This window comes from Rousettus aegyptiacus, unplaced genomic scaffold (genome assembly GCF_014176215.1).
Source record: "Rousettus aegyptiacus isolate mRouAeg1 unplaced genomic scaffold, mRouAeg1.p scaffold_m13_p_3, whole genome shotgun sequence".
Taxonomy (NCBI): Eukaryota; Metazoa; Chordata; class Mammalia; order Chiroptera; family Pteropodidae; genus Rousettus; species Rousettus aegyptiacus.
The window spans coordinates 166,195,854-166,221,043 of NW_023416306.1; the positions used below are offsets into that span (position 1 = coordinate 166,195,854).

At 41.1% G+C, this 25,190-nt stretch overlaps 1 protein-coding gene and 1 pseudogene across 19 annotated transcripts in view; one reads left to right on the top strand and one right to left on the bottom strand.

Moving 5' to 3' along the window:
• UNC79 (unc-79 homolog, NALCN channel complex subunit) overlaps positions 1-25,190 on the top strand; it is a 217,591-nt gene that overhangs the window by 140,448 nt on the left and 51,953 nt on the right. For 12 of the 19 annotated variants that reach the window (XM_016145493.2, XM_016145498.2, XM_016145484.2 and 9 more), the window contains 8 exons: positions 1,304-1,453; positions 2,044-3,252; positions 8,314-8,421; positions 11,667-11,783; positions 14,351-14,434; positions 19,350-19,452; positions 20,896-21,036; positions 23,652-23,690. In XM_016145493.2, the coding sequence (XP_016000979.2) occupies positions 1,304-1,453; positions 2,044-3,252; positions 8,314-8,421; positions 11,667-11,783; positions 14,351-14,434; positions 19,350-19,452; positions 20,896-21,036; positions 23,652-23,690 (1,951 nt within the window). The remainder of the gene's footprint in view (positions 1-1,303; positions 1,454-2,043; positions 3,253-8,313; positions 8,422-11,666; positions 11,784-14,350; positions 14,435-19,349; positions 19,453-20,895; positions 21,037-23,651; positions 23,691-25,190) is intronic. The other 7 variants (XM_016145491.2, XM_016145496.2, XM_016145487.2 and 4 more) reach the window with 5 other exon arrangements.
• Positions 15,986-18,142, bottom strand: LOC118614995 (annotated as a pseudogene).

Genomic DNA, 25,190 nt, shown 5'->3' on the forward strand with positions numbered 1-25,190 from the left:
TGCATCTCCCCAGAAACGCAGAATTTGATAAGCTTTCTCATCTTTGTGGAAGTTCACTGGGAATTTTGTATCCATTTTGATTAACATTTATTTTTTTTTATTTTTACAATTAGTATTCTTAGGTTATCTAACATCTCCTGCTTCAAGTTTCACTTACTTGTAGATTCTTGTGTATTAAGACAGGATCAAAACAATTCTACGCTTGTATTCCTTTTATAGTTAAGAAATCTTAAATAAGCCTAATCACACCTGAGCCTCATTTTGTCGTATAGTTATGTATAAATATAGGCCGAATGCTAAGATTTCAGTGCTACTCAACTCGAATAGTAGGTTAATTCTATTTATTGTATTAAGTGCATTTTAGTAGCCTTTTCTCTTGCTGCTTTGTACGTGGCCTTTCTAAAGAAAGAACATTTGTTAAGCAAACTTCGCGGGTTGCAATGTAGCAGCCCTTTCCTCGTTAATGTGTTTTTAGGTTTACCTTTGATTTAAAAGTGGCCAAATGGGGATAGAAGAGGACCTAGAAAAGAAGCTCGACAGGCACTCTAAGTGACCAGTTTGTTTATGGAGCCTCAGGATGACGAGTCAAAGATTCTTTTTGGGATTCATAATAGTTACATGTGGCAAACTCCTCAGAGAAGAGTCTCACTTAACTAGGGAAAAATGTTATTTTTTGTTTTTTTTTCCTTTGTTTACTCTTTCAGTCCATAATCATTTGTGGAGCTTTCGAGATGACCAGTGGCTTTTCTAAGCTTTTTCTGTGTGTTGTGTGTTTCATTTCCAAGTGTAGAGTACAGTATTTTGCATTCACAAAGCATAAGGTGCATGTACTGTTAGGCTGTGTCTATACCAGTTCTCAAATCCCAGGAAGGCATATATTTTTGGAAAGGACGAGGTCTACTCATTTCGTTTAATTTTCTTATGCCAAATTAGCCTGAAAATTCACCAAAAGCAGGGACTGTCAAGCTGCGTCACAGATTCTTGACATGTGCGTGTTATCTGGTTTTAACCACGTTGGAAAAGTTTCTGCATGAAGCCTCTGTTGGAATATTGAGATGCCTCCCTTGAAAATGCTGCCAATTGTCACATGGAAAACGAGGGGCAGCCTTGTAACAGGTTGCTCTGTTCAACATATGGATGATTTGACACCTGGATGAAATACCTAGCCCTGCCTAGACTCGGGCTGGTGTAGAAACCATGCAGATTTCGTTCCATATAATGCTTTCATTGAAATGCTTGTGTAGACACAGCCTAAGAGAGAATAACCTCTTAAGTGTAATTTTGACTTTCTCTCCCCAATTAGAAGAAGATAGTGTTTTTGATGAATCTGATATTCATGATACACCTACTGGACCCTGCAATAAAGAGTCTCAAACTTTTTTTGCAAGATTGAAAAGGATAGGCGGCAGCAAAATGGTGAAATATCAGCCGGTTGAGATGAATGTTCAGAGAAGTATGAATTTTTTCCTCTTAGTAATTTTATGCAGAAATGTTGTACTCTACCATTTGTTTGGGGTGAAATCTTAATTTTATTACGTTACTACACATTTTAATACCGCTGATTTTATATATATGTATGCACAAACAGTATATATATATACACATTTATATATATACGTGAACTGACAGATACATCATTAACGTCGTGATTGTCCTAGAGGGCCATTGCTTGATTTGATTTGTTGCAAGATGTTTGCTTCTCTTCCACACGATTTGAGCACAGTTTCCTAGATCTGCCTCAGCCAAAAGCGATCCCCTCTCCTGTGCACAAATGAACAGAGCTGAGGAATTATCCCGAAGCTTGATTTTGGAAATACGATCTTAAACTGCCATTGTGGGTTCTTTCATTCCAAAGGTTTCTGGTTTTTCTTTGAAATTTAGAATGAACCTTCCAAAAACTTGGCCAGAAGGTCAGTTTTGCCTTCTGGTGGAGCTGGGATTGTGATTATGATTTATGCCAATCGTATGCCCAAAGTATGAGGGGAAAAAAAAAATGGTGGAATCTCCAAGTAAAACAGTACTAGCTTTTTCTGTTTTAATCAGGTGAAATAGAGCTGGCTGAATATAGAGAAACGGGCGCAGTGCAAGACAGCCTTCTACACTGTGTGAGAGAAGAAAGCATTCAGAAAAAAAAGCTGCGCTCTTTAAAACAAAAATCTCTTGATATAGGGAATGCAGACTCCCTCTTGTTTACATTAGATGAGCACCGTAGGAAGTCCTGCATAGACCGGTGTGACATAGATAAGCCTCCCGCCCAGGCCGCTTATCTCACGCAAAGACAACATGACCACGGACGTCCCAGACAGAACTCCGCCACGAGGCCTGACGCCGCCGAGGCCCCCGAGAACTCTGCTGCGGGAGGTTTTCAGGAGATGCGAAGGCCTGTGATACCAGAAGTTAGGTTAAACTGCATGGAGACATTTGAGGTCAAAGTTGATTCTCCGATAAAGGCTGCTCCTAAAGAGGATTTAGACCTGATAGATTTGTCCTCAGATTCGACATCTGGGCCCGAAAAACATTCAATGCTCTCGACATCTGACAGCGACTCTCTCGTGTTTGAACCTCTCCCCCCTCTCCGAATAGTGGAGAGTGATGAGGAAGAGGAGACCATGGACCAAGGAAATGATGGTGCCTCTGGTAAAAATGCTGCCTCCTCGTCCTCCATCCCCAGCCACCCCTCGGTCCTCAGCCTGAGCACAACTCCCCTTGTGCAAGTAAGTGTGGAGGACTGTTCCAAAGACTTTTCCTTTAAGGACTCAGGAAATAATCAGTCAGCAGGCGACAAGGACTCCAGTCTCATAGCTCTGGGAGACCCCACAGACGCCGAAGAATTATCAAAGCAGGAGGAGCTGCATGAGTTTTCCTACGGCAGCCCGCTCACGCTTAAACAAAAACGAGACCTCCTTCAGAAGTCCTACGCGCTTCCCGAGACATCCCCTGAGCCCAGCATCGAGGAAGATACGCTGGGTGGGCTGATGCCAAGTTCAGGGGCAAAAACTGTCCTCCTCAAAGTCCCTGAAGATGCTGAGAACCCAACAGAAAGTGAGAAGCCCGACACCAGTGCTGAATCGGATACAGAACAGACTCTTGAGAGGAAGGTTGAAGAGGAGGGAGCCGAGGAATCGGAATTTAAGATTCAGATCGTCCCCAGGCAGAGGAAGCAGAGGAAGATTGCTGTCAGTGCCATCCAGAGAGAGTACCTTGACATCTCCTTCAACATTCTAGATAAATTGGGAGAACAGAAAGATCCAGGTAAGCTCACGTCTCTTCTTTGTCCCAGCCTCACATTCAAGTTTGTGCATCTTACTCGGTAGGGTCTTGGCACTGACTGTGCATCCAACTCTCAATCTTATAATGTCAGAGAGTGACATTATAATTGTTTCATAATCACCCTGAATCCATGCTGCTCACTCAGGCGTGTTGGATTCAGACGTGGTTCTATTGGCTCCATAAATGTTTCTGTTTGTGTTGTTTCTGAAGTACAGTCAATTCTTGATCATCCTTAGCAATGAGACACAATGGTTAATTCATGTCAAGATATTCCAGATATCATTTTAGCCTTCCTAGGTCTGTAAAAGTCATTCATTAGAACTTTTTGCTTTCTTATTTTTTGTTCCTGCTATACTTTAGTGAGCTACGATATAGTCCAAAAGAGAAATAAACTTGAAGGGCTAAAATAAAGCAAAGAGTGCTTAGAGTGATTAAGAATTGACTGTATAATTGCTTAGGGTCTATACAGTTGATTATATATTTTAAACAATATCAGCAATCTGGTGGACGTTGTGTGCCCTCAGGACCCAAGAGAAAGAAAGAAAAAGCCCAGTGACAACTGAGACCCTAATCAGTTGGACACCACTTGATGGTGAAGTTGTCACATCACGTGGATTTCCCGCCATTTTTTGGAGGCACTCTTTCTAAGAAAGATAACTTGCAAAAGTGGCAAGCCGATAGTCCCTCATCCTGAAACACAGTCCAGTGCTGGATTACCAGAATACTGGTGGAACGCATCTTCATTCCTCAGCTCAGATCTTAAAAAAGGGAATGTGACTCTTCAAAAACAATGAAATTGGTCAGGGATGACTATTTTATTAGATTTGTAGACTCCAGAACATTGAGAACCGGCACAGATCTAAGAGACCTCTAGTGTAACCCCCACTTCCCTTAAGAAGCAACCGGTGCTCTGAGGAGGTGACGTCACACACCCAGGCGGTGACAGTGCCGGGGCTGTTGTCTCGATGCTAGTCCCGCTTCTCCCACTACCGCGCACAAAAGCCACTCCTCCGAGACCAGCCCCGGCTCTTCGATTTGCCCAGCTATTTCCCCAGGTTCCTCGTGGTTTTCTGCCTCCCAGAACAGGGCCGCGTGCCTCCGAGGTGCTGTGTGAAAATCTGCTGAATGAGCGTTAGCGTATTTGGGGAAAGGTCGTGCCCCAGCCAGGCAGGGAGAAGAAAAAGATCCTGGTAACAACAGCAAAGTTTAAGAAGGTTTCTAGGGAAAATGGGATATCTTTTCATTGGTTAGAGCCAGGAAAATATCTGCATATAGATGGAGGAAGGCGGTGGCCTAGACAGGATAGAGGTCTGTGGGGTGGGTGTGTAAGAAACCATATGAAGGCCACAGGGTAGGTATACATGAGACATAGATTGTAGTATGTATGTTTCGGGTGTATGCGTGTTGCCTTCTTTATTCATCCGAACTTTCAATACCTCTTCCTATTTAATGCAATCAGAAGAATTTTCCACAGCCCGCTATCACCTCATCTGCCTGGCTTCCAGCGTCTAAACTCATACACCTGGCCTTCCTGGCTGGGGCTGTCTTATGTTCTGTTTTACGTTCCTGTCTAAAGCCAACTTTTCCACATATTGACAAGATTCCATGTCTCTTACCTACTCCGGGCTATAGGCCCAGAAATTCTCCCCTCTTTCTCCTCCTTTAGTTTTTTCTTTCTAAAGGATCCTTGACTTGAGCATGTAAACATAATCTTACTTCTACCTTAAAAAAAAAAAAAGTTCTTCATACCCCAAATCCCATTTTGCTCCTTCCCTTTTAGGAAAATTCTTTAAAGAGTTGTCTATACTATTACTATCTCCATCTTATTCTTTGTAAAAAAAAAAACAAAAAAAACCCTTATCATTCCTATGAAGATTTCCTCTCTACTAGTTCACCCAAACTTCACTCACCAAGGTCTACACTCACTCTCTTGGTAAACTCATCCAGTCTTGTGGTTTTACATATTGTCCATATGCTGAGACAATTCTATCAGTTGCTAGAATAATGATATGTAACAAGCATAAATTCTTAACAATATACAACAATAAGCATTTATGTGGTTTGCAGATCTCTTGGTCATCTGGGAATTGGCTAATCCAGGTTGGCCTTGGCTGGGCGGTCCGTCTCCTCCTGGGACCTGTGAAGCCTGGGAATATTCTTTTCATGGCGATGGAAGAGGCACAAGAGAGCAAGCACAATTACATAGACATTTTTTAAGCATTTGGTCACGCTTTGCTTGCAAACATTTGGTTAGCCAAAACAGGTCACATGGCTGAGCCCAAAGTCAAAAGGGGAAATACACTTCGCCTCTTTAGTGGAAGGAACTTCGGAGTCACATGACAAAGGGCATGATTCAGAGAGGAGTAAAGAGTTAGGGCCACATCTCCCAAAAATTTCACGGTCCACATTTGTACTAAAAAATTATCTGTTGTTTGTTTGAAATTAAATTTTGATGGGACGTCCTCCATTTAATCTGGTCACCTAAATCTACTTTCAAAATACACCCAGAATCTGGCCGCTTCGCACTACTTCCCCCGCTCCCACCCTTGTCTAAGCCACCGTCACCTCTCACCGGGGTCAGCTGCCATAGCCTCCTAAATACTCCCTGCCTTCTTATCTTCCTAACACAGCAGCCAGAGTGATCCTGTGAGACACGATTACACCATTCCTCGGCTTAAAGCGCTGCATCGGCTCCCCATTTCTTTAATAATAGTGCAAGCTCAAGTCCTTTAAATTCCTAGGATGCTTTACATGGCGATTCTCACTTGGTCTCTCACTTTGTTTTGCTCAGCTTTCCACAGCTCTTCTACTCAGCCACAGTGGCCTCTTGCCGTTTCTCGAACACGCTATATAGTCCCACCTTAGGGCCTTTCCTCCGGCCATTCCCTCAGAGCGACAGTGTCTTCCCCAGTTATCTGCCTGGCTCACTTACCTGCTTTTAATTCTTCGATCAAACATCAGGTCCCCAGTGAGGCCTGGACTACACCCCATCCTTCCATCCCACCTGGCATCTCGCAGTCTCTTTCTCTCCTCTAGTTCTCCTCTCCAAAGAATGGTTCTTCCAAAGTACAATAATTTATTTTCTTTTGTGCATATTATTGTTTGTCTCGTCCCATTAAAATGGAAGTTCCCAAAGGCAAGGATTTCGGTTTGGTTCGTTTGTTGATTGTATCAGCAATAGAGTGATGGAAAATGTTTGATGAATGAATGAATTAATAGTATGACATTTTCTGCACATCGCTATAAAAAATTGAACAGAAATATTTAAAGCTAAGCGTATAGCTCCATTCAATATGTGTTGCCTTAAACTGCATACCAATGGAAGGCTTCATAAAATGATTTAAGACTGAGTAAAATTGCCTGGAATAAAAAATTTTGGTACACTAATGATTATCAATAACTATCCTACAGTAATGAATGACATTTCTTTAAAATTAAAGATACGCCAAGGATTTTAATAAGCATAGCAAAACTCTAAAGTCTTAAGTATCTTCAAAGAATTCTTCAAAATTCACTTTAAGCTTTCTCATTCTACATTATTGTGCCAAAGCAGCATATATAAAACACATAAGGGCCAGAGAGGTAAATATGCACATTTTTAGCTAGTGCTTTGGGGAGAATACCTAAGAGAAAATCAATAACCTGATCTTTAATATCTTAATGACTAAGATAATTTAACATGGGTAGTTATTTATGCTGTATTAGGAGTTGGTAAACATTATTACAGTTACACTTTTTTTGTTATCAAGAAGTTATTAATCCAGCAACCGTATGTATTCAGAAAGACCTCTGAGAATCAAAAGTAGATGTTTTGAAATCAATGTTCAAAAAATTTTCTCCCAGGCTCTCATCTAGGATCAATTTTACTTTTATTTCTGACAGTTTTGCAAGTTTTGCCATCATCCAATAATAGACTAGCATCTGCATACTTAAATCATATGTATGTATGGTAGCTTGCTCTATTGCCAGAAAAAATGATTGACCATAAGAAAATGATGAGATGGAAGGAGACGTTATTAAGCTTAAGAACTTGAAGCCACTTAGGGTGGGCATCCCTGAATTATAGCATAGCAGAGTCATGAAAGCCCATTAGGTGACTCCAGGTTGCTCACTATATAACACAGCTTAAGATGGCAAGGAGGTTTGTAAAGAATTTTAGGCAGTTCGCTATGATAAACCATTCAAGTTTGCAAAAAAGTTTGAAGGATAATCTTTACCTAGTATAAGATGGGGCAACTTATTTTCCATTATTGTTAGATTCATAAGACAATATTACGTGCTAAAAATACTTTACCTTAGATCCATCTGTCAAATAGAAGAAGCAAAGGATACAGTTTGTTTCTTGTTCAACTAATAAAATATAAAATCTGAGTTAAGAGTAAGTATTTCATATTAGGTACAGTCCCTGCTCTTAAATTACTTATGGTTTAGCAAGGGTTATAGACAAGTAGATAGAAAATTATATACTAGTGTGTTAGGTTAGGGAGAGATTAAGGATGGGGAATTACATGAGTGTCACCTGATCTAGTTTTTTTGTTTGTTCGTTTGTATTTTTTGAGGTGGATATGATCTTAGAGATTTAACCTAACTGGAGGAGGAATTTTTTGTATGTATAGAGATGTAGATGATGGTGGGGAAATTTCCAGACAAAGGTGGAATGGTGAAATGATATAGGTAAAATGAACTGTAAGCACCTTTAGGTATTAGATGAAAAGAAATCCAGTTGTGGAAAGATTAAGTGACCTGCTCAAGGACAGGCAGTGTGAATATTCCTAGTTTTGGTTCTGTCATTGAGCTGTCATTAATTTCTGAAGGGCATATCCACATATGCAGAGTGGAATGTACAAGCAGTTCTCCATGGAACTTTGAAACTAGTGTGTATATAATTCCATTTAATTAGTAGGGTCAAAAGTATGTAATAGTATATAATGATTTCATAAGTATAATGAGTGCATTAAGCAAGAGGGAAAAAGATATGGAAAAGGGTTCTTGAACTTGCTTTTAATCAGCATCCTGAGTTTTAAATAACATTTCTGTTTGTAGATCCCTCTACTAAAGGACTTTCGACTTTGGAAATGCCACGAGAATCCTCATCTGCCCCGACATTAGAAGCAGGTGTGCCGGAAACAAGTAGCCATTCCTCAATATCAAGTAAGATTTTTTGTACATTAATTTGGAACATTACTGCAGCATTATTTTCAATCTTCATACTCTCGCTATCGTTTTTTTCTTTTTTAACGTTATGTGCGCTTCCTGGGTGACACTGTCATGTGTTCTCAGAGACCCTTCTTGTCAATACCTGAAGCGTCTGATAAATCAGTATGGTTACTACTGATCGGCCAAGAACCCTCATTTGTTAAGGAATAATCGCTGAATGTCATCATTCAATAAAATAATATTATATATTAATAACCCAAACATAAAACAGGGAACTGCTTTGGGGGCAAGCGAAAAGTATTGTCTATGGCAGAATTTTACATGAAACACCTTTATTTAGTTTGAAATAATCATCTATATCACTGACAAAATTTTATCTGGGTCATCATAAAATAAACATCATAAAATAAAAATGATCCCAAAGTCATGATCGAACCTAGCCCTTTTGGATTAGAAAATAAAAATGGCATGAAATTTTACGAGCTCTATGAGAGACAGCTACTTCGAAACTGCCTTCCGTTGCGAGTCCTAGACGTTGTCATGGGGAGCTTTAGTCGCGTTGAGGTGAAGATAACGGCTTAGTGGAGGCAGTTAGGAGACTTTAGCATGGGAAACTCTCAGCAGGAATCAGAGATACAAACTGGTGCACGTACCGCCGTGTGCTGGTGGTACATTTTGTGTTCCATGTGGTTAAGAAGCTGATTAATTTTCACTTGACTCTCTTTTGAAATGAGGATGATCCTGAAAAATCAGATAAAGATCTTAACTTACATGCTGGACTGGTAGTATGGAACAACATCATCATCTTCATCATTCATTCATTCATGCATTCATTCATTCAGCTACTATTAATTAGGTGCTTGGCACTGGGGATCAGAAGCGAATAAATAAGACACCTTTTGTTCTCAAGGAGTTTACAGTCGTAATAGTAACAGTAGCTACCATTTATTTAACATTTATCATGTGCCAGGCACTTCACTAAGTTGTTTACACAAGTGGTTATCTTATTCAATCCTTACACAGGCATTGCATGGCAGATATTATCGACCTCGTTTTATAGATTTAAAAACAGAGGTTCAGAGAGGCTAGAAGACTTGCTTAAAGTCATATAGCTACCAAGTAGTAGAGACAGAAATCAATGCTGGGTCTGTTTGACTTTCAAGCCCGGTCTCTTTTTAGCATACCACCCTGCCTTCAAATAATTCAAGTTCAGCTACAGTAGAGGTTATAGGAATTCTAAGAGTTTCCAAGTGACAGTTATTTGTCCTGTTGGTAGCAAAGAAGAATGGCTAGTTCTGAATCTAGTTGTCCTTTTTGTTTTTATCACAAAAAATCTGTTTGATAACATGATAAAATGACTATATTTTAGTTCACATACTAAAATCATGAAAGCATATGTTCTTCTCCCAATTTGCGTGAGTCATCTAAAAAAAAAGATAGTGAATTCTAGTTAGAATTCCAAGTTGGGTATAATTTGAGATAGTCAGGATAACTAAGTCAGTTTTCTTTTAGTGCTACTTAATTTTTTTTATCATAAAATAAATGTATCATAATCCCAAAGTCACGATTGAACCTAGCTAGCCCTTTTGGATCTAGCATGGCATATCATTAGATTTCTGCCTTCCTCCTCCTTTTCATCAAAAGCAGGTATTAGAAGGCTCTTGGTCTTGTGTTCTTGGGGGCATAATGCCAGGTTCCCTATACACTGACCTGAACATTAAGGGTTTTTATGCACAGGGAATTCTTTTGTCTTTAAAAGCAAGTGAGATTTGGAGAAATTGAATCATGAGAGGTTTTAAATTCTTCTTTGAGTCTGATAGATGCTGCTAATTTTTAAATTTGTTAAATCTTCTAAAAGATTTTTGCCTATGAATTTTAGTGAAGCTACACTTTTCAAATAACTCATAAAACTGTGCATTTTACCGGTCAACCAGAAGAATCAGAGATTTTTCATATTAGTTTGCATAGTCATTTCCACGAATTCCGTCAACATGGACTCCAAGACCCAAGAATTCTCATCATACCTCCCTTTTGATCAGTTTATTAGCTGATTATTTTGTAGCTAAACATACCATGATCACCATGAATCAAACAGCATGCTAATTACATTCAAAATAATGTTATAATTGGTTTCATATCACAGCGAGTTGCTGCCTTGGTATCATGATTGCAAACTCGTGTGTAACATTTGAGGCTTTTTGGGGCCATACAGTCATTCCACTCTCTATCATCCCCTTCTGTGCAGTTCAGAGCTTCAGTTTCTGAAATTGTCCTTATAAGAGAGCCAGGAACCACAATTTCTCAAACATCTCGATATATGGGATCGTGTAGAAAGCATTCATCAGTGATGCTCTGTCTTTCTCCCTGGGCTGGTGGCAGGGATTGGTGTGACCACTCGCAGAGGAATAGGAAGTCGTGGGCAGGTGGCTTTCTCACTCAGCCGTCTACTGAAGTGTTTCTCACTTTTTTTTTTTTTTTTTTTTTTTTTTTCTGGTTTGGAAATGCTTCTAACTTGGCATTTCATTGGTGGGATATTTGTGAATTCCTAATTGTGGGATAAAAATGTTACCACTATTTTCTAAAACAAAAATGCGTACTGAAATAACACTCTGGAATGTTATTTGATTCACGTTTTTTCAAACAGAAGGCAGAGTCTGCTGCAGAGATTGAAAACAGTGTTGACTTCCAGTCAGCATATTTTGGTTTTATGATCACCTCAAAGTAACGTAATTTTATTTGCTTCAATTTCTCTCCCCAAATTGGGGTTGATATGTGTCATCCTACTCCAAAATATATGTGTACACACACACACACACACACACACACACACGCACGCACGAGGAACTCAGGGAACAGAATGGAGACTGTAACTATACACAGCTCCATTAAAGAAAGTCAAGCTATAAATTCAAAATATTATCTGTCTTAAATCCTTTTCGGAACAAGCCAAAGTACGTAAATAGAAAAGTAAATGACAACAATCACAGTGTCGTAACTGGGGTAAAGGTTTACAGGCTACAGATCAGCGCTCAAAGGCACTGTTTCTTTACGGAGTAAAGAAAGACACTTGAATAGCATAGTACCTTAGTTTCTCATCTGGACAGAAGCATACGATTTACCAAACAATTACGGATAGCTGATGAAGTTTCAATTAATATTCTATGTGGATGTGTAGAGCCTTTGTGTGCTGCGGAAGTCAATTCCCCCCTAGTAATCATCTCCTAATTTCCTCCATATAGCTCAGTATAGGCAGATGAAAAGGGGATCCCTGGGAGCTCTGACAATGAGCCAGTTAATGAAGCGGCAGCTGGAGCATCAGTCTAGCGCCCCCCATAACATCAGCAACTGGGACACTGGTGGGTCAAGCCTTTTCTTCTCGTTTTCCCTCCCCCGTTAGCTAATGCCACGTGCTCTGCGTCCCCTCTGCGCCCCTGTTAAGGAATGGATTTTCCCTCGTGTTCTGTGGTTCAAATCAGTTTTTAAAAATCTAATTTATGAATTTCTTTAAACTTTCCAAGTGTTCCAGAGGCACCTGTTCTTCCACCTAGGCCGGTCCAATTCTTTTTTTTTTTTTTTTTTCCCCTCTAAGACCAGATTCCAGATATTAGTTTATATATCTGGGAGTTAAATGATGTAAGTGCATAAAGGAGGGAATGGAACTATGATTTCGTGAAACAAATTAACAAAACAAAACATATCATCAGTCGTCTGTTTTGTAAACTGTGAAGTACCGAAAATAAGGAAATATTAATAATAATAATGACGACCACTGAGCTTAGTGACGTTATGGTCTGCCGGTAGGTCTGGGAATATGAGCTCTGTGGTTTAGCCAGCAGGGTCACCAGGTTGCAGGTGTACACCCTCATGCCCATACGATGGGACTGCATCTAACCTCAATTTTAAAGTAAGAATCGACCGCCACGACATGTCTGTTTTAAACACGATCACTCTGCATTTTCTAAACCTGGGTATCGCGTTCTCCAGCCCGTAGTACCGCCACAGCCCTGCTCCTTTGAGTGCCTGCTTTTGCTTTTCGTTTTCTTTTTTTTTTTTTTAATTAAATGGGTCATTTGGATTGCCAGATTATACATGTGCAAGTACTTTGCGGCACACGTGCACGATGAAACTCTCAGGGTTTGTCACTGTGCCCTGGGGGCCGATACGTGGCCGGGGCCGTTTTAGTACCTTGATCGGTACTTTCCGGCTGTAGTTATATGAGATTATTTTAATAATTTTCATTATGGCTAATAATTATAATTATAAAAATAATAATCTTAGATATTATTTTTTCAGAACCACTGTATTTACATACATTTTACCTTATTTTCCTCCATTGTTCTTTTTAAAAAAAAAGCCTGCCTAGATAACTGAATTCCTCACACTATATCCAATAATACATTTAACAAATAGTTTCATCTCTCCTGGCCTTTGTAAGGGTTCTTAATATTTTAAAGGTTTAGTGGCTTTTTTTTTCCTTTCTTATAGTGATAAGTGGTAGTGAGTAATGAAATGGCCAAAAGCCAACAGGTAAGAGAGACAAGGAGACATCAGATAACCAGCCTCGAAAGTTTACTACGTTTGGGTGAAATCTTTCTGTCCATGCCAAAGAGAACTTTGTTTCTCTCTTTACTGAGATGAAGCTGTATAAGGAACTGAGAAGAAAAGCTTTTGTTTGATTAGTTCATTAATAATTAAACACCTAGCGTTTGTTAGACTGACCTGGAGTTCCAAAGAGTGTTTTTACCATACGGCCGTTTTCTATAGCAAGCAGCTCAGCCAAAAGCTAAGCGTTTTTGACTCTGGCAACAATTATAACCCAGTTTGATTGACTCAGTAGAGTTATAAAAAGGCAAATAGATTTCAATTTTCGATCCAAATTTTAATCTAAAAAAACTACATGATGCCAAATAACCCATTTAACTGAATTTTTCATTTTTCCACCAAACTTAAGCCTGTTCATGTCACTCTGCTTTCTCATTTAATACTTGCCATTCACATGCTAGCTGATTTTTTTTTTTCACTTGAGTTTTCCTGGGCTTGTTTTCCATCCTCCAAGTTGGTTCTCTAGTCACCAAGTCCAACTAGAACTTCATCTCGATATTCTTGTTTTTATTAGTGGCATAAAACATTTTCCCCAAATCTAAGACCAGAGGAGAGTCAATGAATGTGTCGTTCGGTGTTAGGGGGCATGTCACTTCATACCGCATATGTTAATTCGGTGACTCACTAGTCTTCAAAAGAGTAGATCTAGTTCTAGAAAGACACGCTGAGAAAGGCAGTCTAAAACACGGTCCACTCACCTCAGCACGTACCTGCTGGCCCACAGGGCACCTGCCTCTTCTCTGTCCGTCTGCGCGTATCCGGTGGCTTCTGTGCCTCCTCTTCCTGGGAAGCAGACGTGAAGCAGCGCTCCTCCGTTGCCGCCTCTATCCTCTCATTCCCGTTTCTCAGCCCTCGGTCAGCGCCTGTCATTTCCTTGCTACCAGATCCACATGTCTTCTGTATGATCATTCAGGCCATTGTCCGAAACGAACACTTATGGAGTTGATTTGCATAAAACATTTTTTTTTTTATGGCCATGACTTTAGCCTTTCATTTTTTTCATTTCATATCAAGAGATATGAAATTTGAGCTTTTGGGGGGGGTGATGGTAGAGAATCTGGACTTTTCTGGGTGGTTTTAGGTACTCTCCTGCTTTCAACAGCATTTCATATACCTGAATGGCGGGTTTGTAGTGAAACCCCAAGCAGCCGTACCCTAACATCTAGCACGTGTCCTGTAAATGTTAATGATCCATAAGAACAATAACCAAAAAAAAAAAAAAAAAGGAAACGACCCCAAGAGATTATTAGTTATATTCTTTGTATTATGAATTGTGCTAAATTGACCTCACTGAAGACTGAAATGCCCTATTTATCCACAGAACAGATACAGCCCGGGAAACGCCAATGTAATGTGCCAATGTGCCTAAACCCCGACCTGGAGGGACAGCCATTGAGAATGAGAGGTGAGTCGAGTCACAGACTCTCAGGCGGTAAGAAACCCAAAGAAACTGTACCTGTCAATCACCAGGTCACCCAGCAGGTGCCGAAATCTCTCCTTCGCTCACATGCTCGTAGGGAGAGCGGGCACGCAAGGCGCCTCCTCTCTGATCGTGACCAACAGAAAGTTCTTTCTCGCAGGGACTTTCTAACCCTTGGGGCCACACAAGGCAAGTCTAGTCTCTCTCACATAGTTTTTTAGACCTTTGAAAATGGCCGCTCATTGCTTAAGCCGTCAGTCTTTGCCAGACCGTGCATCTCCGGGTCCTTCGGTGCTCTTCCCGATACGTGTCGGTTTTCCCTGTCTCCCCGTATCTTCTCTGAGCTTGGTCCAGCTTATCTGCGTTCCTGTACAGTGCTGAGATCATAGATGAATAGCTTTCTTTCAGCTATCTGAATTGCACAGAATATACACAACTTCATGCTGCTCGTAGGAGCAAGGTGAAATAAATCTGTGCTAAGATCGTCAGGACGTGCATTTTAAAAATTCATCTCATGACTCGTTAATCATCATCATTATTATTTTTTTAATTCAGGAAGCAGGTTAACCTATTATTTGTAAAAAACAAAAAACCTAAAAATGAATTATGACCACATCTTTTAGCTAGTCCCTTAAATCAAGCGAATCTACTATTCTGGATTGTATTGCTCTTCTAATTTTCCGTAGGAATGAGGGGATGCTCGTTTCCAGCTTTTGCTAACGTTCATTTGGCCATGAGTAGCGGTTTTAGCCCCTGTATCTGATGAGATGAGACTCTTCTCATTTATGGGCCTAGGAAAAGCTTTGATGAGCAGAAATCATGGCGGTCGGATAAACTCTGGTACTTGTCCATGATCTAATAGCACAGTAGCAGCAAGAATGGAATGAGGCACTGAGAACGAAGACAGAAAGTGAATCTTCCACAGTAAACTGAAGAGTTCATCGATACAGCCAGGGGACTGAGATGTGCCCGCGTGCTTGGAGACACACCGACGCCTTTATACTTTCTCTTATCTCTAAGATTTCCGAAGTGGCTGTTGTCAACATTTCCAGCTTTGAAGTTGGGCTTCGGAGGGGGTCCCTTCTCTCCTCTAAGAAGTTTCTATTTCGTTTCCTAGTTCCATATAGCGTGCACTTGGAATATTCGGTGTTGGAACCAGTAGTGGTGGCATTAGAAGTGTTGCCGAAACGGGGGGGGGGGGGGCGGAGGGGACTGCCTTTAACGGCGCTGGCTTAGTTGGGACTCAGCCGTAACAAGAGCTCGCTGAGGCCGATGGCTTCCCTCGTGCATTTCCCGCCTTCTCCTTGTGTATTACTCTTCGTTCCCATGTCGTTAGCAGTACTCAGAAGTCCTTTGATTCAGCTAGCGTTTCCCTAGGGGGCCAGTGCCCACCAACTTAACCCACCTGCTTTTGCAGGCGACCGCCCGCCGGGAATACTGCATCGCACATTCTATGTTGTCACATGAAAAACCACTTCACAACGCTATTGTCAAAAATGCTTGTTCTTTGGCATTCGGATTGGGTAATGAATGGCTTGAAACCTCCCAAATGACTCTTGATTCCCTCCTTTTTCTTGACTTGAATTATGATTTTCATTTAATAGTAGTAGGCAGTAATCTTTTAATTTTTTTTAATAATAAGTTTCAAGTGTAAGCAATCTTCTGAAGGTCTTGACTCAGATTTTTTTTTTTTAAATCTGTTTCTTATGTTTCTAGTAAGACTATGTATATATATCACCATGTATCTTATGGGATGAATTTTTCCACTTTTAAGCACAGGCGTTTTGGCATCTAGTAGACATTCTGTCAATGTTCAAGAAATGCAGAGTATTAAATTTAAACTTTCTGTGTTTTGGTTTCTTGAAGCAACTTTATGTTGTTTACCTTACTGTTAATAATTAATCATATCTTCTTTTACTTTGGCATAGTTCTTGCCTTTTTTACAATTAATCAACTTATACTGATGCTTATATTAAATACTGTTGCTTCCACTCCAAGCTATGTCTTTTTTTTGAAGAACGATTCAAAACATTTTATTCAACTATTTAGGATGAGGAAAACAATGATATAAAGTAAGTCATAAGAAATGCTCTTTTGTACTACTATCTGAAACCATTTTCGATGTTTACAAAATGCTCACACAGCAAATACTAAAAGCTACCACATACTTGTCCTTTTAACTTCTGCAGTAAACGCAACATTAACGAATACGGATTTCGTCTGTACCAATATTAAAAACAGAATTACTGAATTCCTAATTTTTATGATATTGTTGATACATATTTTTATTCATATGCTTTTAATGAGATCATTGCCTAGACATACATTGTTTTCCTTAACTTTATTTTTAAAGTAAGTCAATCAAATCTTTACAGTAAATCACTATCAAAATCCAGTCATCAAAATCCTTACAGTAAATCACTCAGGTTTGTAGTCCAATTTAGCCTCCAGCATCTTAAAATCAGGCACTTTTCTGACTGCTTTCATGAAGTCTTCCTGTACCACAAAATCCTGATAAGCACAAATGGCAAACCTACCTGCTTCGGCACAAATACTTCTCAGCTCTGCTCCAATGAAGCCCTCTGAAAGCTTCATAATTGCTTCATAATCTAGTTCGCCATGCTTTGTAATGGAGCCTGCTTGGATTTTCAGTATATCTAATCTTGCTTGTCCGTTTCTAAATCAATATGTAGTTTTGTATCTTAATCTTCCTGGATGGAGCAAAACCGTATCCAGTGTATCTGTTGGTTTGTGGCCATGCTCATTTTAATTCTATGTAGAGCGGCAGTCCCCAACCTTCTTGGCACCAGGGACCAGTTCTTTTATGAGACTCTAATGCCTGAGGCGGAGCTGAGGCGGTGATGCCAGTGCTGGGGAGCGGCTGCAGATACAGATGAAGCTTCACTTGCTCCCCTGCCGCTCACCTCCTTCTGTGCAGCTCGGTTCCATGGACCGATACCTGTCCATGGCCCAGGGGTCACGGACCCCTGGTGTAGAATATCATATCCATCCATGTAATTCAGTAACTTCATGAAAGTTCTCTATCGATAGGCAGAAGAACCCTCAGAAAACCGACAACCACCAATAGCATCTATTTCATCCATGAAAATGATGTATGGCTGATGGTCTCTGGCATAATTAAACATTTCTCTCATCAAACTAGCACTCTTCAGCAATGTACTTGTCTACAATAGAACTAGATACAGCCTTTAAGAAATTGCAGTTCAGTTGCCTGGCAACGGTTCATGTCAAGAGTGTTTTTTCTTCCTGTATCTGGTGGTCCATGTGGCACAAAGCCATTTGAAGGTATTATTCCTATACTCTGGAAGAATTCTGGGTTTGTAAGACATAATTCTGTCACCTCTCTTAGTTCTGTTCTGATGGCCCTTTAATCTCAGAATAAGAAACGTCCCGGGGTCTTCACAAGACATGTTGTAAGCCACTGGACCCACCTTTCTTGGCAAGCATCTCATGAGAGTATAGTCACAGCCAAAGCAACTCTCGTTCCTGGCTTCAGCTTATTTGTCAAGCTGTCGATGACAACCTGCAACATATCTTGGTCCATTTGTAGCTGTAATGGTAATTTTTTTCTTCATTTAATTGCTTAAGTACTTCACCCACAATCTGTCCAACGCTTTGTAGGGCCTTCGGGTCATTTTCAAACTTTTCATACTGCTCGGTCACTTTTTTCATTGTCCCCTCACTGGGCCAGACGAGGCCATTTCCACACCTGAAAAGCCCAAGTCACATCTTTATGAAAACAGTTGGAGGTCTGTTTTGATGATACACTTGGGTACGATTCAGAAAGAGTAGTATCTCAGAGACGATGGGTAAATATAGTATAGTAAAATTTGAATTCCCTTTTAGGATCTTTGGAAATGACGTAAAGATATTTTCAGATACTTTCCCTTGCCTTCTGGGTCTGTGGGTCTCAAGCGTCTCACGACCACATTTTGTAGCCTTTGATCCAACGAGGGAGTATGTATATAGCCTGACAGCATTTTGACTTTTCAAAGGGTTCCATACCATTTTTTTTTTCCTCCCTCAGATTGAAACACATTGCCCATTTGGCTAGGTTTCTAACATTTTTATGTCGATCCCTTTAGAAACCAATTCTCTGAATCATTGTTTCATCTTTTAAGAAAAGATCATAGAGCGTTGTTCTGTTTCTCAGCACCAAGTTATTGGCTCCTCGATGAAAAACAGACTCTTTAGTGACTGTTGGGTTTCTTGCCTTCTTTCCTCTTCAAAAAACTCAAAATCATTATTACTTTGTTGAACAGGGCATTATTCGGGATTGTCACTTTGGGATTCTTCTTGGAGCACCTCATTTCCACATTCCTGGAAAATCTGTCCCGCACCGATGGCTCTCTTAACGGAGAGCGCTGTCCTGACTCTGGATTTACTCATCACTAGAACATGTTTCCGAGATTCCTACCTCAGATTTCTCCAAAGGCATCAAAACCCACAGTTTTAAACTGTGTGACATCAATCGTGATTTTAGAAACATACTCTCTATCCTATGGTCAGCTTTCATTTATGTCTAACAAATAAGGGTCATAATTCATTTAGGAGACCCTTGAATAGATTTCCCCCTTTTTTCATCTTCGTCCTAGTATCCTGTTAGCACCTGAACTCCTTCCGTTTTTTTTTTTTTCAAGGTCAAGAAGCAAAGGGAGAGATAAGAGTCTAACTCTGAAAACCACGCGAGAGAAACAAATCACAATCTCTCTTGAATTCGTTTTCCTCTTGCGGGTTTTTCATGATGCCGTTTGGGCTGTCCATGTCGCCTCGTTGTTGCGCATGTGATCTTTAGAGGATTTCTAAGAGGAGAGTGGGGCTTTTCCTGGGCCCCGAAACAGACCCGTATTCACCAGTTGTGCCTTTGCTGCCTCCCCAGGCGCCACTAAATCCAGCCTGCTGTCGGCTCCCAGTATCGTCAGCATGTTTGTGCCGGCGCCCGAAGAATTCACAGACGAGCAGCCGACGGTGATGACTGACAAGTAAGCTCACGCAGTTGTTTTCCTCACCCGTTTACAGAATCTGAGAGTTTTCTCATTGCAGTTATGAGAAAGCATCAGAGGGGGCATACTATGCTTTAAGTCATAATTCGTTCTTCAAGTGGCCGCAGCCATAAGTGTTGGTGTGCATTCGTTGTTCTAGAAACACAGTGTCACATGGGCAGCTTTCGTTTATACCAAAGCATTTTTTTTTGTAATTTGGACAAATGCAAATAATATCCACTTACAGATTATCCCTAGCAAGAATTTCACATAGATAAAACCTCACAACCTGAAGATTCAAATTGTTAGGATGGGGCTAAGTTTGAGACTTGATCCTTACTCCCACTCTGCCAGCAGAATCTGTTTTCCAAAACTCAAACTGGTTATGTCATCTTTGGGTTTGGCAGCCTTCAAGATCCCCGAAGTTTTTATAGGATAAAGCCCCAGTCCTTAGTTTATAAAAGGCTCTTTAGATTGCAAAGGTATGTATGGCCTCTCCTTTTCTCCTCGGGAAGTCTTTCCCCAGCCTCTCCCCTCCCCCAGAACGTCCCTCCTCTGTGGTTTCACAGGCAACCACCCTTCCCTCTGTACTTCCTCTGCCCGGTAAACTTCCACTTAGGCTTCAAGACTTGGCTTAAGGCAAAGATTCCCTGATTCCACGGGGCAGAATCAGGCATGCTATTCTCCATGTTTCTGTAGTATGTGACGCATCTCTCTATTCTACCACTTATCACAGGTGGTTTTAATCGTTGAGTTGTTAGTTTTGTACTGGATTGTGAGTTCCTTGGGGACTGGGACCCTTTCTTCTGTATTTCATACTCTGAGCTGCCAGGTACATAAAGGCTTATTTACTGAGTGTGATAAAGAATGAGACTTAATGAGACTTTCAGGATTTCAGGTCTGGAGAGATCCCCTTGGGCCAGGGAGGCTTCCCAGTGAAGGTGACCCAAGAGTTCTCATGACTTTATGACCCCATCTCTCTCTCCCCCATGAGTAGGATATATTTTAATCTGAAAGTTTAAGAAAGCTTCCATTCGTGTCTAGGCGTTTTTCATTTTTAATTTCAACAAATGAAAAAAGTATCTAGTTTCTGACTATCCTTAGCAATAATTTCACAATGCATAAAATCTCTCATCCAGAAGCTTCAAACTGTTAGTCCAGTTGGCACTCACTGTAAAGGGAGCAGTAATTCACGTAGAGGCCGGATGCTGGCGAGTCGAAGGATTGTTTTCAGTGATCAAAGAACCTTCCCGGTCTCTGCATGTGTGCTGTTTCTGTGCATATGGTGAGGGCCATTGGAGTCTCATATTTATTGTTGGAGTGAGACCTCTGACCTCCTTTTGGGGACTTTTCCAAGACTCACCAGAAACGGCCGTATGTACTTTTTTTATCTGGAAACCATTGCCGGCTTTCGTGGAAAACATTCCTCCGTTTTCATTGCAGATGCCACGACTGCGGAGCCATCCTCGAAGAATATGACGAGGAAACCCTTGGCCTGGCCATCGTGGTCCTCTCCACTTTCATTCACTTAAGCCCAGACTTGGCGGCCCCGCTGTTGCTGGATATCATGCAGTCTGTGGGAAGGTGACTGTCAGCTTCCGTTCCGTGTGGCGGGAAGGAGCCTTATTCAATGTAGATCTAGAAGCAAAAACTACAGTTCACAAGTTCAGACATTCATGAACCTTATCGGTGCTTGGTATTTGTGGGATCCACTCAGACTGATTTTAAAAACCAAATGGTTGAATTCCCCCACTGTGTAGGGTCACGAGTCGCAATGTCAAAGTGGAGCTAGAGGAAAATGCACTAGGAAAACGACCGTCCGTTGCTCTCTATTACTGTGTGAGCTAACATGTGTAGCGGTGCTCGGAACTGTGCGGGGTTCAGAGTAAACGCTGTGTATGTTTTAGATATTATTATTGTTATCTCTCTTTGAGATAGGTTTTAAGATAGGTTCCCTGGGCATTTTGTAATCTTGGGGTGTTGTCGTCACGTGAGGGGATTCACAATTCTGATCAGAACAAGGAAGGATGCACACTTTTCGAGAACAGGGCCTTTAGCCTGATTGAAGGAAGATTAAACTTAGCAGCTTTGAAGATTTTCATGTAAGAAAACTTCCATTTAGTAGATAGGGCATTAGAACAAAAGCGATGTATTTAAAGGATTTAAATAAAGTTCAAATTCATAACAAATTGCAGCCCTAGCATGCACTATTTATAGGAGAGGATGGAATTAAATCAAATTCGACGTGGATGCATTACCTTTTCAGTCTGTGTTGGCGTAAAGCCAGGTGCATCAGGCTGTGGCATCAGACCTGGCTCCCGCCCTCAAGTGTTTTGTGACTTAGTCGTTGAGGAGGACAGTGATGCATCAGATAACTGGGTAGCCCCAAGATAGATGTGATTAAGAGCTGTAATGAGTGGTGAGTGCTCTAGATGATTTCAATGTAAAGACAAACAGGAAAACATTAAAAACCCCTTGACTGCAAACATATATGACTTCCTTATCTCTCTTCCCCCAGCTTTCCTGTAGTATCCTCAGGAATGTAGTCAGAGACGGCATAACTGTTTTACCTCCCATACTTAGAAATAGCCAATATGAAAGATAAGCAATGAATACGAAGAGATGGGAAGACAAGAAAAGATGAATTATTTCATTTAGGCCCTTGATTTTAACCTAATCATAATAATTATGGAATAAAATTTGTACCAACTGTCAGCAATATATGTAGAATTGAGAGTTTTTGTTAACACATGATCACAATTCCTGCTGTCAATACTTCTCAGTTTTAGAACAGATAGAATTCTTGTTCTGATCTGTTACCATCTCCTTGAAATAGCTAATCTAAGTCGTAATCGATATATAGAAGGGTTTTATTATTTTGTTATGTTTTGTCTTGTTTTTGTTTTAACATTAAGAGAGACTAGACCATGTTCAAGCATTGCCAACTGTTAGGATGGAAACGCAGGAGCTTTGAAGAAAAACAGAGGGAAAACGGTAGCAGATACATTTTTACATACTTTATATACATATATTTAAATCTCCTCCTCCGTTAGATAGCCTAGCAAGAAACAGGGAGAGAACATTTAAAGCGAGCTTCCGGAATCCCCAGCAGCGTCAGCCTCACCACCAAACCCGCCCAGAGAACAGGTTCAGCAGTCCCGTGACTCAGGGCTTCCTCACATGCCTCATTTCAACTTGAGGGAATGTAAACGTTCAGACACTTGGTTTATTTACGCTCGTCCCATAGGAGCTATTCCCAGGTGATCTAAAGGTATGCGACTTCAGTGTAAGCCTTTCATTTAGCACCCAAGCCTCCCCATGCGACTTTGTACTTCGCTCTCTACTTAAGATCTACCCAGTCCTATTTCTAGGTACAGGCTCCAAGATCACATGTGCTGCACCCTTAGTTACTGTTTACTTCATTTGCCAGTGTTTGATCCCTGGAATGTCATTAGCACGAGAAGGCCCGTGACCAAAGCCAATGGGCATGGTGTCTGGGGTGAGCGATTCTTGGGCCTTCTGTTCCTTTCCAAAGGTGCTCTTGGCTAAGCCCACTCTCTTGTTGTCTAAAGCAAATAAATTTGTAGCATTCTCTTTGTTTCTTCAGTATCTTGCTGATCAAGACATGTTTTTCTAAACACCGGTTTAGCACGTTCTCTTTCTTTGTATACATACGGAATATTTCCATGCGCACAGGACCATGTAATTATACTTTTCAAAAGTTACGTGTTATATATTGATTACTTAACCTACTACAATTCTCAATATGTACCTTCAGCCTGACAACTAGTTGACAAATACCCCTATTATGTCTATTAGTGTCTTATAGAGGCCCTTACAATTTGTGGTTTGTTTGCGGTTAGGTTTCAGGAATTGCGTACAGAGATGAATTTTGAGCTGAGTCAATATGGAGATGGACGAGGTCAAATGCTTTTCTGCTATTTGTCTAACCTGACTGCAGAAGCCATTTTGTAGATTGGCTGGATATTAAACTGACTTTATGTGTGCACGTCCGCAGAAAAATATCTGATTTGAGGTGACCACTGCATGGGCCCTCTTTTCCCGGTCAAGGCAGTTGTCAACAGTTTGACAGGTCTCACCATCTAAACCGGAGCCACCGTGGGTCCTGTCACAGCACTCATTCATTTCATCGTGGAAACCTAAGGTAATCACGTGACTCTGTTTGCTTTCTTTCCTAGACTGGCGTCCAGCACCACTTTCTCTAATCAAGCAGAGAGGTAAGGTCCTAACACGAGCCCCAAACTCACTTTTCTTTTCTCTCCTGTGCACGTTCATCCCATGTCTAAAACACCCTGGCGTACACCCTGGGAGGAATGCTGTTGGGTTCAGCCGCAGCTGCAGGAGAGTGCGTGTTCATTTTCTGTTCACACCTTCACTCACTCATTCACTCACTCATTTTAGTCAGTATGTGTTTTTCAGCCCACTCTGTACCAGGAGCTATGTTAGATACTTAGGTTTCTCCTGGGGGCAAAACTGACATGATTTCTGCCCTCGTGGGGCTTCTGGTCTATCTGAGAGGCAAATGTGAATAAAATATTTGCACAAATTTAGAAATGTAAACAATGCTGAGTTCTGTGACCAAAAGCTATAGTGGGACATTCATTTATTCAACAAGTGTTTACGGAGTGACCACTAGGAACTGAGGATATGGTGGTTAACAAAACAGCAAATCTTGGCTCTCACAGAACTTATATTCTAGATTAGGAGGCAGGCATGAAGCATGTTAACAAATAAGAAAACTGACAATGTAATTTAATATCATTTAGTGCTAAATTCTGCGAGAAATAATCCAGTAAGTCCAGGAGATAGAGAGCAGCTAGAGGTAGTATTTTAGTTACAATGGTCAAGGACAGCCTCTCCGAGGAAGTGGTATATGAACAAAACCTGAAAAAGGGGGAGAGTGATCCATGCAACAGTTGATAGAAAGAATGTTCCAGGCAGAGGAAGCCGCAAACGCAAAGACCTCACATCAGGAAAATGCCTCGCGTATTTGGGGAACAAGACCAATGCAGGCTGGGGCAGAATGGGCATGGACGAACGGGAGGGGGTGCGATGGGAGAGGCAGCGGGGAGGCCAGGCCGGGGAGAGCCCAGCAGGCCATCGTAAGGAGTTCAGCTTCCACCGAGTGAAACAGGGAGTGAGGAGTGACGTGACTCGCGTTTCGAAGGATCATTCTGGCTTCTGCACTGAAAATAGGTCATGGAGGAAAATAGGTCAAAAGCGGAAGCAGGAAAACCAAACTGGAGACCACTTCCGTGTTGCAGGTGCGAGATAATAAATGCTTGGTTTAAGGGAGTGAGAAGCGGCACGGTAAGGCTATAGTCAGGAAATATTTTGAAAGTAGATCCAATAGAATTGGCTGATCGATTGGATGTCAGGTGTGACAGAAAGAGAGGAGGTAAGATTCCCAGGTCTTGGTCTGAACAGCTGAGCGGGTGAGGGTGCCATTTACTTAGATAGGCATGCCTAGATGAGTGGGTAGGTAACAGGCAGACCCGATCCAGTCTGGGTAGTGGTAAACGGGAGAAGAAGGAGAGGCTTCCTTTAAGAGGTAACATTTAAACTAAGATCTGAAAAAATGAGTTGGGTTTAACCGTGCAAATAATCATGGGAAAGGCATGTGCAAAGGTCCTGAGGTGGTAAAGGAACATAGCGTAGAGGAAGAACTATGAAAAGGCCAGTGCGGCGGTAGCAGAGAGAGGCAAGCTCTTGCTGAG